We start from the raw sequence: 19,041 nt of genomic DNA, 5'->3' as shown, positions 1-19,041 counted from the left end.
GTCATGTGGAGCTCAAGGTAAAAAAAAGAAATCAAGTCTCCATTTGCTCAAAAACAGTAAATATCAGGGCTCACTTAGTATGATTAAATACACAATAGTGTAATTTAATGTATAAATTGCGGCGGTTTACATTCAAACTACTGTTTTATACATGATTTTTTAAAGGGGAGAAGACATCCACCAAATCTGCTGTGCAATGAACCCATGAGGCAAACATGGACCAAATTATTAAAAAAAAAAAGTCAAAAAGCCAATTCCTGTATTTCTTCTATTAGATTCAGCTGGTCCCCCAAGACGTCCTGCATTGGCTTGTTGGAAAAATGCATCATACATTTTGACACAGTAAAGGATGAAACCCAAAGTGGCAGCATCATGACGCTACAAACTGAATAAAAGGCATGGTCACAAAAGTTATTTGAATATTACTGTAGTCACTTTACGGGCAAAGCAGCGCTAAAAGTGAGCAGATTAGTGCTTGTTCGGTTATGTAAAGCACTTTCACACTCCACAGTACTTCTTCACTCAAACCCCTTCCACCCTTTATTCTATGAGCTGTAGGTTATTTACATGTGGGGGACATTACTTCAAAATGGACCTCCAAATTGCAGCCATGCATTGTTGTGCTACAGCTGTGTGGCTCTTCAGTAACTCCTATGTTAGGCAGCACACATGCATAATTATTTCAAATCGTTCCTAGAAGCAACAGTAGCAACAATCTGAATAGACTGCGGCAACCCAGGTCAGTTTTCATTCAGCATGTGTCAGTGGTCTGCTGGTGCTTGGAGCTTCACACAAAACAAGAGAAGGCCATTGGAGAAAGCCTCTAAGAATCAAGTAGAAACTGAAAATGACCCAGATGCTGAACAAAACTGAGCAGGTGCAACACACACACACACTTGTCTGTCTGCAGTTTGTTGTGCTTCATTTCCTAATTCTGACAAGCTCATGTCTCCTCTGCTTATATAAAATCATGATGGAATTCAGTTTAAAAAGTGCAAACCTCACGATTTGCTGAAACATGCCACCCATCCTCCAGCGGAACCCACCAAAATGATAAAAAATAAATAGAATGCAATCACACAAGCTAACTACAATATATTAATATAGATCTTCTGAAGTCATACGCTCATTAAAACAGGAGGGGGGGAAAAAACATACATTTCAATCACTCCTTTACCCCCCCGGATAACTGTTCATGCACCTGGTATAAGTCAATATATCAAAGAGTGAACATTGGCTGGAAAATGCTTGACAAAGTCCAAAGTGTGGCGACCCGATTGAGAAATAGGAGTTGTGGAGGAGGGGGGAGTCAATCTCACAATAAGTTGACATCACTTTTACTGTAGGAGAAAAGAAATAATCTGAAGCCCTTAAAAAGGTCTCACGGATGTGATGGACGACACCTCCCGGTTTGTTGCTGGATGGTTCTAAACTGGCCTCATCAGCCACCTCACAGGGATGGCATGAGAACACACAAGAAAAGTGACGGGGTGGGGTTAAAATGCTTACCCTCCGCACAGCTAGTCCACTTACTGCTCTCTCCACACACACACACACACACACACACTCATACAGAAACCACTCATCCGCAAACAGTCATGAGTGGAGGAAGAGAGATGCTAGTAAGGGGAACATCTGGACAGTGGCTGTGACTGCATCAGCTCCCCACCCCTCTTTTAAGATGAATAAATGAAGCCATGATATTCAGGTGTCACCATTCTTGTTAATTGTCAAAAAAATCTGTGTGTGTTCTTTTTTTTTGTACTCAAAGTCTTCATAACTTCTGGATTTTCTCAGCCACCACGATGGGGTTCTCCTTGCGTATGCGATCTGCCGCCGCGCTCCGGTAATCGTAGGGACAGTCATGTTTGTCAGAGTAACGGTGGATGGCACAAAATAGATTGCCACAGCGACAGTCGAAACCTTGCAGAGAGGAAGAGACGACACATTCAAAACATGCATGAAGCCACCTCTATAGTATCTCATATTTCTGTATATTTTTTTATTTAATATATTTTTACTGTACTACAGATACTCAGGGGATAAATGGCTATGTTTAAGAGTAGTCAGTGTACCTCTTGTATAGCAGTTTACAATAAATTGAAAAAGGCACCACACATCCATTGTGTAAATAGCAGGGAACAAGTGCATAGCAAGATGATGTTTGCCTACAGTCATGCATGGTGCATAAGTGCTCTCGGCAATGAGTAGCTGCTGTTCGGTGAGGGAAACACGAGTTCCAATATTCACTATATACTGTGTATTCTGAAAATCCGCTCACTCAGTCTGCGGCTGCATGAGTGCTGCAGTTCAACAAAAGGGGCACATATTCCAACATGTACCATGACTTTGGGCAGCGGCACATGAACCATCCCTTGGGAAATCAGGCATGTATGGCGGTAAGGAGCCCAAACACACCTCCAAGTGCCTTGCTGAGGAAGCTGAAGGCGATGGAGTGGACAAGTATATCTCTTCCAGATCCATCAGCTCCACCTGAGATGTCATCATGGAAGAGTGGAAGAGCATTCCTGTGCAGCTCTGGTGAATTGCATGCCCAAGAGGATTAAAGTAGTGCCAGATAACAATGGCGCTACTAGGGGTACAAATCTGTACCTCTGTATTTGGGCTACAGTGTCGGTATGTTTTTTTTTTTTAATTAAATTTTCCCCTCTCAAAGTGCTCTTTATTATTAAACAAAGCATAAAACTAAAAATTTAATTCCAATAAAAATCAAATGTTAGGCGGCTGCCACATCCTTCAATTTTTCTTTGCACTATAGATTTTATTTATTCGATTTTTTTAAAATTACATTTTCTAAAAAGAAATTACAATTTTGTTTAAATATTTTCCAAATATTTATTTTTAATATTACATTTTCTAAAAAAAACTTTTTTGCGATAGTTATTGCTATAGTGTAAAGAAAAATTGAAAGACATAATACTAGGCCATTTAAGTCCTAAGTAAAACTCTTACTCGTGTTCCCTGAGGGACCTTCGTGCCAGGCAGACAGTGACATCAGAGGTTCCAAATTGAGTTTTGGGTTATGGCCCCAAGAGTAGCCCATATTATTATTATTATGATGATGATTATGATGATGATGATTATGTTCTTATTGTGAGATAATTTAAACCTCCAAAAACTGCCTGTTTACGTCTCACGTTCTGGTAACACCTTTTGGAATTTTTTTATCATGTCCTCATTAAATTTTTTATAAATACAGTTAATGCTTATTATTTGTATCTTTTTTTCTTTATTTCTTATGTGTTCTAGTGTGAAAACGTTAAGAGTAAATTAGTTTTGCATGGAAGTTACAAGTAGCCTGTGTAGTTTTTATTGTGCCACAAAGTTCATTAGATGAAGGGCAATTGTCAATAGTGATCTCATTGTCAAAGCATGGTCATATGGCAATACCTTATCATGGAATGTTTGCAATGACAAAAATGTATATCTATATACAATATTTTAGAATTCCACTCTATTGGTTGTATGTGTGAGTGGAAATGATTGTGATCCAAATTACATTATATCTGCTACCAGCGATTGTTTCCTTGATAAACAAGTTATCCTCAGTTGAGTTCTAAAAAAATAATAAATACAAGCCAGTTTTTTTGAATGGTTCTTTGAAAGAAATGTCTCTCCAAGATCTGACTTCCTTCAAAGAGCCATAAATTCAATCTCTAATCTATACTGCTACACAAACACTGACTACTGTCAAGTATATCAGTGTCATTTTTTTAGTACAGTACCATGAGAAAATAGAATCAAATAGTTACTGAGACATAAGGGCTGTACTCACTAGAAACAACAATTCAGTCTTACCAGTGAGGCCGACTTTCTTCCGGCAAGAAAAGCAGCGGTTCTTTTTCTTGTTTTTGTCAGGAGTTTGCTCTCCATCAGAGGTCTGCCCTGCTTCTCCTGCTGGCTCTGTGGAAACACAATGAGCACACTGTTATTCTATGGTGGAAGTCACAGAACAAATGCAATGTCTTCAAAACAAGACAAAACAAAAAAAACAGCTATCAGGAATGATCTTGCAGTTTCTGCACCGCAAGTCACAAGTGGACCAGGGTGATTAATCTAATACTGGTCAGGACTGATCATGAATTCAAGATATGAACATTGTGTGAAACCAATGCTGAAAACATAAAAAGCAACATTTTCACTTGAGGTATACTTTATACACCTCTGGTTAGAAGACATCTACCAAGGTGGTTGGTGTTTTCATAACATCGGCTGGTTTGTGGGCCACTTCCTATTTATGATTTATGGGTGTCTCTGTATGGAGTTTGCATGTTCTCCCCGTGTGTGCCTGGGTTTTCTCCGGGTACTTGCGGTTTCCTCCCACATTCCAAAAACATGCATGTTAGGTTAACTGGTGACTCCAAATTACCCATAGGTATGAATGAGTGTGAATGGTTGTATGTGCCCTGCAACCGGCTGGCAGACAGTTCAAGTTGTATTATAACAAGCCGTTTATAAATCTTTGGGACTCCAGCCAACCACTGTGAGAGCCATTATCCACAAATGGAAAAAACATGGAACAGTGGTGAACCTTCTCATGAGTGGCCGGGCAACCAAAATTACTCCAAGAGTCCACAGCAACATCCAACAGAACTACAGGCCTCACTTGCCTAAGTTAAGGTCAGTGTTCATGACTCGGCCATAAGAAAAGAGCAAAAACTGGCCAAAAAGTTTCAAGATGAAAACCACTGCTGAACAAAAAGTACATTAAGACTTGTCTCAATTTTGCAAAAAAAAAATCTTGATGATCCTCAAGACCTTTGTAAAATACTCTGGTCTGACAAGACAAAAGTTGAACTTTTTGGAAGGTGTGTGTCCCATACCAATAGCAAAATTTGGTGGTGGTAGTGTGATGGCCTGGGGCTGCTTCTGGACCTGGAAGACTTGCTGTGATTAATGGAACCATGAATTCTGCTGTCCACCAAAAAAATTCCAGAAGGAGAATGTCTGGCCATCTGATCGTGACCTCAAGCTGAAACAAACTCGGGTGCTGCAGCAGGACAACGATCCAAAACACAGCAGCAAGTCCCCATCTGAATGGCTGAAGGGAAAAAAAATGAAGATTTTGGAGTGGCCTAGTTAAAGTCTTGACCTGAATCCCATTGAGATGCTGTGGCATGACCTTTAAAAGTGGGTTCATGCTCAAAAACTCTCCAATGTGGCTGAATTACAACGATAGTGCTAAAATGAGTGGGTAAAAAACTTTTAAAATTCCTCCACAGCGCTCACACTCATTGCAAGTTATCGCAAACATTTGATTGCAGTTGTTGCTGCTAAGGGTGGGCCTCCTATTAGGTTTAGGGGGATTTTTCTCACTTTCATCTAAAAATGGAACTTTAGTTGTGTTTTCACTGGCTCATATTTAAATTTGTTTGTTTGTTTGATGATCTCAAACATTTAAGTATGACAAATATGCAAAAAAATACATCAGGAAGGGGCACACACTTTCACACCACGCATTATTCAACATCTCAAAAAATATTTGAGTTATTAATGTTAGGTAAGACACTGTAGTTGGTGTGAAATGATTATGAAATTGTCGTTTCCTTTCATCCACATGGAAACTGTTTCTGTGTGACCTGAAAGTGTAATCTCTGAAAACAGCTTCCAGAGTGGGAAAATCTGAAAATACTGGTGTCATTTCCATGTACAACCAAACCATTGTGTTTACAGAAACGATGACATCACATATCATCAAGCCATCAGCGTCATGTGACCAGACATAAGCTTTGATTAAAAAAAACAAACAAACACAATATCTGAATATTTCCACAGACAAGACTCAGCCCAGTCAACATTCTCCTGATCTTTTGCTGTCTTATTCTCCAAAATGACTGGTTCCAAGTCTAGATGTGCCTTGGAAACCTGAAGATGACAGATTTATGCACGTGTCCTTTCTTCTATAGTTTGGTGTGTCACGTGGTTCGTCTAGGTCTCTTTACAGTGCCACATACTGTAGCAGTGTCTTGTATATTACATCATTTTCCTATCTGGATGCAAGTATTGACTAATCCAACAGTTTGGAGGCAATAAAAAAAACGCTTGTGTAAACAGGGCCTTATTTATCCCTACTTTTTGCTGTTAATTTTGTTGATGCTCTTCAGGTAGCCCCAATAACTGTGGTTTCAAGAAAACTTTAAAGTTCATATAATTATGACTTAACCTAAATTTAAAACTGCGGTCAAAATGAACACGATTGTGTTCCTCGGTCACTTTATGTCACTTGATAAAAAAAAAATGGGACAGACACAGAACGCGAGACTGTGATTCCTACCCGAGGTGCTGGATGGTCCCTCGTCTTCGGCGTCCTCGGCCTCTGCTCGATCCGAGTCGACAGCTCCAGAATCCTGGGAAATACTCATGGCCGTCATCTGTTGAGTTACTGGGCTAGGAGAACTGGGACTGACACTAGGTGGAGAGAAAATAATGTATTAAGAAACACTCACTTATACATTGGAAGATTCTAAATGTTAGTATGTTAGTTTACATTATGTCTGTAGTTACAATAAACATATACTATAAAATAGGTCTGACACAGCCACACAAGAAAAGTTCATCCTGCACTAAAAAAGTCTGCCTGCTCCCAAATCCTTACTGAGGAGGTACTGATCCCTCAATTCTTCCCAAACGTGCAAGTATAAGCATAACAGCGGCTGCCTGACGGATGATCACATGGCGAGCCTCAACTCACCACACCCTGCCAAGTGCTCGCCCCCAAATGCCACACCAATCTAAGATTTTCAAAGCGCCACCCCGGTGAGACATTTTTGAGGCACGTTTTGCAGGGTGTAGAACTTAATCACTTTCATGAAGACAGGAAGTGCCACATACAGCAGACATGCTTGTTCTTTTTGTTGTATTGGGGGGGGGGACTGATCGGCACAGGGGATCAGCATTTTAAAGCAAGTATCAGCCGATGTCTATACTATCATGTCGGCTTGTTACTTCTGGTCACGTAATGGCAACTGGACAATGATGTTATTGTTTTCAGAAAGTAGCTCCTTGGTTGTGCACACGGAAAAGACAAGTCAATGTTTTCAGATTTTACCATTTGATACATTTTGAAAACACACCGTTTCAGGGTACCTCAAACACCATTTCTGTCTGGAGGAAAAGCTGAAACAATAAAATACTTTGCCATTTTGACCTGAAAATGCTTCTGTGTGGACAACTCCCAAAAGTAAGTTAAGTTGGAAATTGTACTGAAATTATACCTAAATTAACCCCGAAGTAAGTCACACTGTACACAACATCTTTCTTTTTGTACAGTGTCAATAATTCAAGGGAGTCGTAACCACAGAACATCATAAAATGAGGACTGCCTGTAGTTTAGCAAGATGTCCAACCCCCCAGCCCTTAGTTTTCTTGAATAATTGTTTTGAACAGCACAATGTCAGCACAAGCTTACCTGGATGTTGGTTCCTCAGGCGAGGTTCGCCCTGCCTCTGTGCTGGGCGCTGGTTCTGTGCTCTCTGCCATGACGTCAGAGGAGCCTGGCATTCCCGTAGGTGATGTTGCAGCTGTGCAGTACCAGAAAAAGCCTCTTTTTTAGCATGAACTATCAGTATAGATGAGATGATGCACAATACTGGATTCACACGAATGAGGCAAGACATTAGTTTAATTTTAATATTAAATTACAATGACAAAATAGACTCGACAAACTTCACAAACCAATGCAAATACAACTTTGTGTGCATTACCTAAACATTGTGCTTTGACGTTGAACTTCTTTCCAAAAATTGACAATGAAAATTTAAGTTCAAGTAATGACAGCAGTTATCGGGGCTACTAATAATCATGTGTTGACGGTAGTTATGAAAAGACATGTACAATAAATTGTAGTATATTACATTTGTTTACTTTAAAAGAACTACAGTTCCCATGATGCTCAGTGTCCCATACCAGGAAGTGGTGCATTCATTTTGTGCAGCAATCACATTTTGGCTACAATCCTGCCACTTCCATATTAAGTGTATTAATATCATTCACAGTGGCAATGTCACAGTTCAGTCTGATAAGACTTCTGGATATAAGCTCTTCCCGCTAAATGAAATAGTGAATTTTTTCAGTCATTTTTTATCTTGTGACACACCTCTTCCACAGCCCTACCTTTCTCCCCTGGGGGACTAGATCTCCCCCCTCCCTGTTGTCTCTGTAGGTGTTCCTTGTAGCAGACTGAGCACATGCCGTTGGTGCGGGGGTTACCGTAGAAACCGCATCCCATGGTGCAAAGCATCGGCACCTGGGTCTGATTGGTCTCTTGAGCCATGCTCCAACAGAGAGGGTAAGGGGGGATGGGAGAGGATTTTCCTGGAAAAATTGGGTTAGCAAGAGTTAGTCAAAGTGATCACGGAATTTACTGGCTGCCTTTGGAGCTTAAACAATTGAAAATAGACAAAGTGGACATATCCGTTCACAAACAAGCTCCACAACTATTCCAAATTGTCATTCAACTTGGCAACAAAAAATGACGCTTCTTAAATAGCAAGAACACGGCACACTTCACTTCAGCACGATTTGTATAGCAAGCAATGCAAATTTGCCAAGTGTATGTTAGCAACTTTGCACAGGCTAATTGAGGAGGAGGAGGCGGGGGAGGAGGAGATGGTGGTGTGCTAGCCGGCAGCACCCCCAACCCATCACCGCAGTGGAATCAGCCCGCAGTGTGCGGCCGTGCAGACGGATATAAAGTATGCACCAATCCTGTAAGTCAGTGTCGGTCCACACGTTCTACTTTACCTCGTTATTTGTGTCACTTTGTCATACACCAACAAGAACATCGGTAGCTAGCAAGAGGGGTCTGGCGCCGCTGTTGTCAAGTGACGTCATCAAAACGCAACGACTTTGGTTGATGGGGACGGCGAAAGGCAAGAAAATGATAGTGAAAAATGAACACGTCGTTATCTCGTTATAAAGTCTTGGCTTTCTGAATAAAAGGGCTGGCAACGCGCAAACAAAGTTACAGTAGTGTGAATTGATTATATTAATCATACGTGATAGTTTCTAAAAAGAAGTTCTTGCGATCATGGGTTCTAGGTAAATATACACAATTTGCCATACATTTCTCATCTTCTCAAGAGGTGATTATAACTAATGAAAATTTTAACGTCCAGTGGCAATAGTAGTCAACACCACAGGTATTTAACGGGTTGGCAAGTGTTCAATAAAAGGAAATCAAAGTTAAGTGGTGTAATCAGGTCTGAAATGTCCTGTTTCCTTGGACGATAGCCGACGCAAACGACAAACAATCTTAGTGGTGCGCTGTCATGGGCAAAGAAAAACAAAAAGGGACAAAATCAACACCCAAAACGGGCAAGTTAAGTTCGCTCAACCAGATTACCTGTTTTCGCTTGTACTTTGTTTAAAAACTACCAAAGGAATGCTAAGGCCATCTTAAAATTACCCGCCTTAAAAGGGTATACTTGAAGTTCAAAATAAGGTTAAGAACAACAACAAAAAGTAAATTTTGTCGGCAGTAGGAAACAATTGTCCTGTGGCTGCATAGCTCAAACCAAAACAACATCGCCACACAAAAGGTATACATTTTAACACAATACAAGGCAATGTAACACTGTAGTGTTGTTTTAGCACAACCAGTAATCACAACAAACTCAATGCGTGTAATCTTTAAAAGCTCCTTATGTCGAAAATCGAACAAAAGCTAAGTGTTAGCATGCTAGCGTTAGCATACGTGCTAACATAAGCAAGCAGACAACGGGTGAGTCTCTTCAAATAAAAAGAGAAAAAGAACAGAGTAAGGACTATCATACTACACAAGGGGAATGGTGGTACCTGAGCGTCACTGTACCGGTAGGCTGTCGACGACCTTTGGGCTGTGGAGAAGTTTTGTGGTCCCGATCAGCGCAAAGCGGCCTCTGACCGTGCTGGAGCAGCCGACATTCGAAACAACGAGCATGACGTCATGCTGAAGCAACACAGCAAATTGCAACCACCCCCACGGAAACCCTTCACTCTTACACTGATGTTTGACATCAATTTATTATCTGCTCATATACATAATACTGCAATTAAAATAACATAAAACAAAAAAGGCAGTAAATAGTGTGGTGTCATGTGTTATGTTTAAAACTAAAAGGCAGAGAATCTGGTATAAATAATGTGGACTAAAATATTTCAAGGCTGTCATTAATAGCAATTAAGTGCATAGGAAAGCTGGGAGATACACAACAATCCTCCCATACTAAATGGAGAATCGTCTTCAACTTTTGCTCTGTGACCCTGCGTCCTGCTCTGCTGCCCTCTCGGTGATCATCGGGGCAAAGGGCCCCACCAGCCAGTTGAGTGGGGTGTTGTTGAGTAAATACTCCATCACGCCGTCCAGGGACTGTTGAACCTATGAAAAAAATGGACAATATACATCAATATCATAACCTAACCTGTTTCATGTATGCATGTGAACGTGGAGATACTTATAAGAATACTATATTCATGTGTATGTATTGTTGTGGAACCTCCAACAGTGGTACCAATTATGATTTAAATTAAAATTAGCTGAAAATATACTTTGGAAAAAACTCAACAAATAAAGGTATTTTCTGGGGGGATTTTTTTGTCTTGTGATGGCACCACAGATGAGTAGCAGTCAGGGCAAAGAGGAAATGTGTGATGCTAACCATAGAACCAAACAACTACAGGAACTACTTTGACATAGAATAGTGCCTGGCTGGTCAGAACATGAACAAAATCAGTTGCATCAATAAACTTGTTATACACTACAAAATATGAAATGGAACTTGCTGCGAACTATGCTTGGTACAATTACAAATAATTATATAAAAAACACACATGCAATATATGATGCTTATTTCCTGCAATACCTATAGAATGGTATTTTGCAAACATCTTCATACAACCTTATGACATTTAAAATACTCAAACATGGCATGTGTCATGTAGATGCTGATGTAAATGGCATGTAACTGAAAACATAGTGGTCACAAGAACTGGTTCGGGGAGTGCTTTTGGTTTAGTTGCATTTTCAGTGGAATGTTCAAATGTTACTTAACAGCTAATAATGGGTTTGTGCCAGTTTGACCCTGGAACAGATTAATTCAATGACCCAAATTCCATTAGTTCTCAAGAGAAAAATGATGTGGAATCTTTCCAAAGACAACCAGTGTCAGAGTTTCCACTGTACAAACATCTGCTCTCCAAAAAAAACACGAGAGTAATCAGGGGAAAAACACAACAAATACACAAAGCTAAGTGTGGTGAAATTTGTACTTGGGTCAAGTGGTGACGGCTCTTATCCAGAAGGAGGGGGGTCAGGGCGCTGGTGTCGCCCAGAGAGGAGTGCAGTTCTTCGGCCGACCGCCTCGCCCTCGTCAGCTGGTCCTGGACTGCCCCTGGCAGACCCTGAGCACTTGACACTACATTGGAGCTGGCGGAACGAAGTTGCTCGCTCAGACCTCGCACCATGGAGAGCACACGCCACTCCAAGCGCTGTGACAGAAGGAAAACATAGTAGCTGCAATAGCCTTGTCCATTAAAAACAAACAAAAAAACTAGATACTTCTAAAAGCAAAACCTCAGTCTCATCTTTGGACTCTGCATCACTTTGTCCACTTCCAGGCTGCTTCTCATTCCACTCAGTCCATCGCTGTTGCAGCTGCTCCATGGCACCACCTATCTGGTTGCCACCTGCACCCAAACTGCTTCGGGCGTTCTCTAGCAAGTCCAGAGTACTGGTCATCTGAGCCACCGTGGCATGTGTGGCATCTCTGGCTCGACGTGCACGAACCAGGGACTGCTGGAGAGCTCGCTCCTGCACTTTGGCTGAGAGTTTGCCCAGACGGACAAAGTAGCTGGGGGTGGCTGCTGATGAGGAGGTTACCTCGCCTGTGGGAGGCTCAGCCACAGCAGCTAGAAACAACATTCCAGGGTTAAACTTGCATTTATAAAACCTTTTTAGTAATTACAGTATATAGCAGGGGTGGTTTGACTCGCGGGCCGCATTGATATGACAAAATTTCCGGGGGGGGAGGGGGGGGCAGACTATATATTTTACACGTAACAGTCCACCTGGTATTATTGTATCTGTAAAATTGTCATGCAATCTGCTATTATTTATTATTTTATATTTATATTTAAATATTTGGAAAATAATAAAATATTATAATATTACAATAAAATTAAAATAATAATTATTACATTATTATTATGTAAAATATGCAAATATAACATTATATATAATTAATATAATAATTAGCATTAATATATTAATTATAATAATCATAATAGTTCCAATAATAATTATAATCATAATAATAACAATAACTGTTGTTATTATTATTATTATGTGCTTGTGTCCCTTTTTTCAGGAGCACTTTGTAAACAACAGACCATGTCAAAAAACGAAATTGATAAAACCATCAAAAGGTTGGCTCAGGCCATGATGCCAGGTTGTATGTTGAGTTTAAATGAAATACTTTGGAAAGATTGGGCGGGCCGTATTCAAACACTTGGCGGGCCGGATGTGGCCCCCGGGCCGTAGTTTGCCCACCCCTGGTATATAGTCATGTAACATTTTTATCATACAAGGGAAAGACAAAATACTCAAGTTTTAACTTTAAAGGATGATTGTGTAATGTAGGGGTGTCCACAGTGTGGCCCGCTGTTGCACTTATTGATGTCTGGAGTTTATACAAGACTCAATAGTCATTCATTTTCTACCACTTATCCTCACGAGGGTCGCAGGGTGCGAGAGCCTACCCCATGTCTTCAGGCGAGAGGCAGGGTACACCCTGGACTGGTCGCCAGCCAATCACATTTTGACAAACAACCATTCACACTCACATTCATACCTAAGGACAATTTGGAGTCGCCAATTAACCTAGCATGTTTTTGGAATGTGGGAGGAAACCGGAGAAGCCGGAGAAAGCCCACGTTTGCACCGGGAGAACATGCAAACTCCACACAGAGATGGCCGAGGGTGGAATTTAACTCGGGTCTCCTAGCTGTGTGGCCTGTGCGCTAACCACTCGTCCTCCATTCAGCCACTTAATAATAATAGAAAATATATGTAACAGCTTAGTATATCTTGACCTCCACTAGAGTGGTTTTAACCTATGATTTGCCGCAGCACACCAATTGTTTTTTGTGATTGGCTTTTTATCATTTAGGGGCAAATGGCGATCACACGTTTCTATGGAAACCGGCTGATAGTGACTCAATCAGAACATTCCTTAGAAAAAAAAATCTAATTTTGGCAAAATTTCAATGTTATTCTATTGTCATGAGGCTCATTCATCTATTGCTAAAAAAAACTGCTCTCGTGAGGTCTCATGTTCACACTTAAGAGGCATATTTAACCGCCTAATTTTGGTCAAGTTCTGAATTTAGGGGTACTACATTCAAGTTTAGAGGTTCCACTGTCATGAAATTCTGTGAAAAAATACTCAAGGGGGAAAAAAACACTGCACTAATATTGTGTGGCATATGGTGTGTTACTGATGAAATAGCTCAGAGTAAGGCGTAAGCAGTTTACAGGCCAACTAACATAAGGCAGGTTCATTGGAAGGCCTTCCCAGAATGACCAACTTCTCGAGTCTAAAACCAACCTACCCAGCTCCCGCTCAGTAAGTGGCAGGTTCTGGTCAACCCAGTTCTCGGACCGGCTGAGGGCTAGGCCCATCCCACTGCTGACCATTTGGCCAACGCTGCTGCCCATCACAGTGCTGATGCCTCCGCTGACGGCCGCCCGGGTCCGCTCCACACCGCCCATCATGACCCCCACCATGGCGTCTTTAGCCCCCGTCACTGACTGGCACACCATTCCCACTGTATCAGACACCACCTGGCAGACGGAGGAAGATGCCATTCAGGGAATAAGACATCCGGTTATGTGAGATTTGTATGTTTTGTATGGTTTAACGCAACATATGGACAGATTTAACAATATCGCTTTGATAAATATCAATAATCATAACAAAGACGGGACAAAAATTACATAATTGAAGTGTTTGTAGGCATGGCTTTTCTGACCTTTTCTGCTGGCTGCTGAAGAATAGGCAGCTTCTCTTCCATCTTGTCCAGACCTTTCATGGCATATTCATTCACTGTAGCCACTGGAACAAGTACACAACAGCAGTCATTTTCCCTCAACAATGGTGCTAGACAGCAACTGCAAATGTCATTCATCCATTCATTCTCTATAGTGCTGGTCCTCAGGAGGGTCATGGATGAGCTGGAGCCTATCCCAGCTGACCTTTTGGGGCAGGAGGCGGGGCACACCCTTGAGTCTCCAAATAACATAACATGTATGACATGTATGTTTTGGGATGTGGGAGATTTCAAGTTCTCCTGTTTGTGAGGCTCACATTCTAAACACTCTGTCACCATGCAGCAAAATGTCATATAAAGTAAAAAAAAAAACTGCAAGTCAGAGATAGAAAAGACCTACATTGTGGTTCAATAATGTTCAAAAGAGGTTTGGATCCTGTGGCCGCAGCTGCTCCCAATGTCCGAACACCACTTTCGGCGGCCCCCATTACACCTTTCAGCAATGGCACGCTGTCTTTGGTGGAGCTGTAAGCATTAGCAACAGCCCCACAGGCTGAACTGACCAGCGGCAAGTTGCTTACACGAGAAACAACAGTCTAGGAAATGAAAAAAGAAAACATTGTCATACATTGTCACTTAAATGCAGTTTTTTTGGTTTATACAAGTGATCAAATAGATAAATGACAGGACACCATTACATATACATTTGTATGTATCGACAGCTCCAAATGAACTGAAAATGTAAATCAAGCTACACACATACAAGCTATACATATACATATATGGAACAGAATAAATCGATGGGTGAGGGTGCACCTCACCTGTTGGTCTCCATTAGCGGTTTCTGCTACTGGAGCTCCACTCTCATTCGTCTTCTCCATGTCTGCTATCGTGGCTGCTGAATTCAGTCTCTGACCGAGGTGGAAAGACAGCGATTACTTGGTTTTCACCACGAGTAGTCACACACCAAAATAGTTAGGATAGATTGGATAATCAATTCATCCATTCATTTTTGCAGCTCTAGCAATACACTAACAGCAGGTTTAGTTTTTTGTATTTTAATGTTTCTTGATAGGAATTGTCAAATTATGCCATAAATATAAATAATTCTTTATTATCGAGTCTGTAATTTAAGAGATATGTTGATGATTCACACCCAAGGGTCAATAAAAGACATCTGGTATTGCTGACATCTCTCTGACAGTGCTGTGTATGAGTGCAAAATGTCACTTTGTTGCAACATCTCAGTTGGGCAACATGCTTGGACAGGCGCTTGACATCTTCTCTAGTTTTACAACACCCTGATAAACTTTTTAATCATTTATACAGAAAAGCTGCATAAGTTACACAGAATACTGAATAGGTGTCCAAAGGTGTCAATTTTTTATTGACACACTGCATATTCTAAAAACATACTTAACTCATCATTAATGAGATATTTTACATATAACACTAATTGGCTTTGTCGTCAAAACTAAGATGGCAATGTCTTGTTGCAGTCTTATCTTATGTTGACGTACATTTATTTTTTTTTTACCATTTTTATTTCAAAGTGTATAGTGGAGCCCCACTTTTTTTCCTGTATGTTGCCCTCAGTGGACGCCCCAACTTAATACACTCTACGTGAGTCATTCTACACAATCGGTCTTCTATTGATAACAAGGTAAAATTCGAGCCGTTATGATGAAATGCGATGTGACCTTTCATATGCGTGGGCCCTATCAGCATGACAAGAATACCAGAGAGATACTGGCAGTACTGCAATTGTAAAAACAGCATCACAACTTCCACAAAAGTTGAATCAAGGAAACTGCAATCTTCTTAGTTGAAGACGTTTTCACCTTTAATCCAAACTTTTGGCATCATAAACTGTGCAACTGTCCTGTTTTTTGGCATCATTTCTAATTAGCACACAAGAAAGTCTAAGAAGAAGTTAACCACTGTAATGTTACTATGTTGGAGAAATAAACCAACTTTTCAGACGCATCCCATTTATCGTCGAAAACAAGTGTGTAACACTAATATAAAAGGTTATTTGTCATTTAAACACTTAACTTTTACAACAATGTGTATAACTACTCGCAAGGTGAAAGCTACCTAAAAAGTGGCTAACTTCTGTTATGTCTTCTATTCTCTATATTAGTTATTGCAAAAAGTCCATGCTCACTAAGCTGAATGCAATATTTCTAGTTTTCTAGGATTAAAAGGTGAAAACGTCTTCACCGAAGATGAACTTCACTTACCCCCGACACAACCTTTGTGGATTACCATGACCTGGATGACTGAGAATCTACACCACATGTGTCAAACTCAGGCCCTGGGGCCAAATCCGATCGATGCAATTTCATCCGGCCCGCACAACTGTTTGGAAAATAGCATTGAATTGGCCTGCCTTACGGGCCTCATCAAACAAAGTGTTTGGATCTGAGTAAGTAAGCATGAAATTCACAACCATTCTTCGTGGTAGATTCAGACCAAAAGTTTCAATTATTTAAATCTACATGACTGAAAAGCAACCCTTTATCTATTACAGCCTGTCTGTACAAAATAACACGTTAAAAGGGGAGAAGACAATAAAAAGTAGTAACTACGGCTGCACGGTGGGCGAGTGGTTAGCGCGCAGACCTCACAGCTCGGCGACTAAGGTTCAATTCCACCCTAGGCCATCTCTGTGTGGAGTTTGCATGTTCTCTCATGTTTTCTCCGGGTACTCCGGTTTCCTCCAAAAACATGCTAGGTTAATTGGCGACTCCAAATTGTCCATAGGTATGAATGTGAGTGTGAATGGTGGTTGGTCTATATGTGCCCTGTGATTGGCTAGCGACCAGTCCAGGGTGTACCCCGCCTCTCACCCGAAGACAGCTGGAATAGGCTCCAGCAACCCCCGCGACCCTTGTGAGGATAAACGGTAGAAAATGAATTAATGAATTAATTTTAACTACAGCAAAGCATGCTGGGAAATGCATAATCTGCCCATTCCATGGATGAACACTTCTGGGTCACACATCTCACGAATTGTGATGTTTTTGTGATATAAAATATTGTATGTAGCTTTTGCCCGGCAGATTATCGGAAAGTAAAAAAATTCAAGCAGACATAACACATGGACACAACAAAATGCGTATTTCCCCCACTCCAATGTAGAAAAAAAATGTCTATATAGGTGGGGGGTAATATCCAGTTCGGCGCACAACCTAAAGCAGGGATCTCAAACTCGCAGGCCGCGGGCCAAATGCCACCTTCATATGAATGTTTAATGTTAGTGCGGCCCGCACGAGTTTGATATGGATGCTGTATGGTTTCATGTACCCATAAATGACAATTTAAAGCCGTGTGCACACCGGACACAATTGACGCGATTTTGCTCCATCCATGCGCGAACGAGTCCGCCTTTTTCTCTTATCGTCCATGACTAAGATCAAAGCACTGAAAAGTGTAGGGTATAGCAGAAGCAAAAGCATTGAAGACAGTTTTTTAAACATGATGCAGGCCAGACCCTAGCTCCAGTGGCCCCCAGGTAAATTGAGTTTGAGACCCCTGTGACCTAAAGTAATCTTTGACCCCTTGCAATTGAGTTTGACACCCCTGGTCTACACCGACAGCATTATCAAACATAGCACTTAACGTCAATGTTATAGCTTAAGTTTGTCATCCATCCATTTTGTACTGCTTATCCACACAAGGGTCACAAGGGTCGCGGGCGTGCTGGAGCCTCTCCAAGCTGTCTTCGGCTAGGGTACACCCTGGACTGGTCGCTAACCAATCACAGGGCACATATAGACAAACAACCATTCACACTCACATTCATACCTATGGACAATTTGTGGTCGCCAATTAACCTAGCATGCATGTTTTTGGAATGTGTCAGGAAACCGGAGTACCCGGAGAAACACCACGAACATGCAAACTCCACACAGACGTGCCAAGCGGAGAATCTAACCCAGGTCTTGCCGATATCTTGATTGTGTGGCCTAAATGCTGACCACGGTCCTGGGTTTGTCATACATTATCTAAATAAACGATAGCACAGTGTAATATATGCCGTCACTTTCAGAGACATGTTCGCAAGGCATGGTGGGAGTTGTAGTTGGAGTTCAGTAAAATGACAGTTGATGGCCACATTAAGTCTCATCAAGTTTTACGTCGCGTGTGGTTACGGACATTCCACGGTGTTTGCAATGTGGACATAAAATAGTTCCCCAAAGAGGGCGCAGCGCTACGGCAGAAACTGGTGACTTAGCAACTGGGCTAACTTTTCGTCTACTTTCTGGATGGTGAACTTTGCCCCAAATGACTCACTCACCGCCCACTGAATTACATTTCCCCTGGTTTTGATTACGACATAGGTCGCCCCAAACCTCTTCTATAACTTGTACAAATATTATTCCAGACAATGAGGGCATTTAATACAGATGCTAGTAGAGCAGGCGACAATGAACAGGTGACAAAAGTTTAGCTAATTAGCAAAGCGTCTACTTAAAACGTTTAAGTAGACGTTTCAAATAAAGACATACAAGCTTTGAAATAGAATACTGACCTTGGTTTAGACCGTGGGACTCTGTCCTGGGTTGACTCAACTGTTGAGACGGTTCTGTCCACGATTAAAGCAGCAAATCTTGGTTATACTAAATCCACGAAGGCGGACTGGAGGACGTGCCGTGAACTTTTGACCAATCAAATCACAGCTTGTTGACAGGTTAACAGGTTACGTCAGAAAAACTGGAAAAAAAACACAAGCCCGCCTACCTCCGGCACAATACACGTTTATAATAGGCCACACAATAAATATATAAAAAAATGCATTGTAAATATATAATACATGTATAGTAAACAGTTTAAGTTCACATTCAATATATTCGCATTTCTTGAACGTAGCAACTTCACAATGAACTACAGCTAAAAAAAAAAAGATAATTATTCAAGTTGAATAAAACAAATCATTGCCTCATATTAAAAAAAAGAGACAATGAAGGGCCTGTTTAATGTGAACAGGCA

General features: G+C 41.1%; 2 protein-coding genes across 2 annotated transcripts; both read right to left on the bottom strand.

The window, feature by feature from the left end:
• Positions 1 to 1,771: 1,771 nt before the first annotated feature.
• LOC131129782 (AN1-type zinc finger protein 5) lies at positions 1,772 to 9,975 on the bottom strand. Its single transcript, XM_058073633.2, has 6 exons — positions 9,817 to 9,975; positions 8,134 to 8,334; positions 7,430 to 7,541; positions 6,296 to 6,429; positions 3,820 to 3,924; positions 1,772 to 1,923 (listed from the first exon to the last, which is right to left on the bottom strand). Exons 2-6 carry the CDS (start codon positions 8,291 to 8,293, stop codon positions 1,775 to 1,777), a joined length of 660 nt encoding a protein of 219 aa, XP_057929616.2. The 5' UTR covers positions 8,294 to 8,334; positions 9,817 to 9,975; the 3' UTR covers positions 1,772 to 1,774.
• A 44-nt stretch (positions 9,976 to 10,019) lies between these two features.
• Positions 10,020 to 18,702, bottom strand: plin3 (perilipin 3). Its single transcript, XM_078790073.1, has 8 exons — positions 18,584 to 18,702; positions 14,868 to 14,957; positions 14,447 to 14,642; positions 14,029 to 14,111; positions 13,609 to 13,840; positions 11,573 to 11,907; positions 11,269 to 11,487; positions 10,020 to 10,378 (listed from the first exon to the last, which is right to left on the bottom strand). Exons 2-8 carry the CDS (start codon positions 14,925 to 14,927, stop codon positions 10,244 to 10,246), a joined length of 1,260 nt encoding a protein of 419 aa, XP_078646199.1. The 5' UTR covers positions 14,928 to 14,957; positions 18,584 to 18,702; the 3' UTR covers positions 10,020 to 10,243.
• Positions 18,703 to 19,041: the final 339 nt, after the last annotated feature.

Source organism: Doryrhamphus excisus, linkage group LG4 (genome assembly GCF_037039965.1).
Source record: "Doryrhamphus excisus strain RoL-2023G ecotype Guam linkage group LG4, RoL_Dexc_Guam_v1.1, whole genome shotgun sequence".
NCBI classification, from domain to species: Eukaryota; Metazoa; Chordata; class Actinopteri; order Syngnathiformes; family Syngnathidae; genus Doryrhamphus; species Doryrhamphus excisus.
The sequence above is the reverse complement of the archived record's forward strand: the minus strand, read 5'-3'. Positions and strand labels throughout refer to the sequence as shown.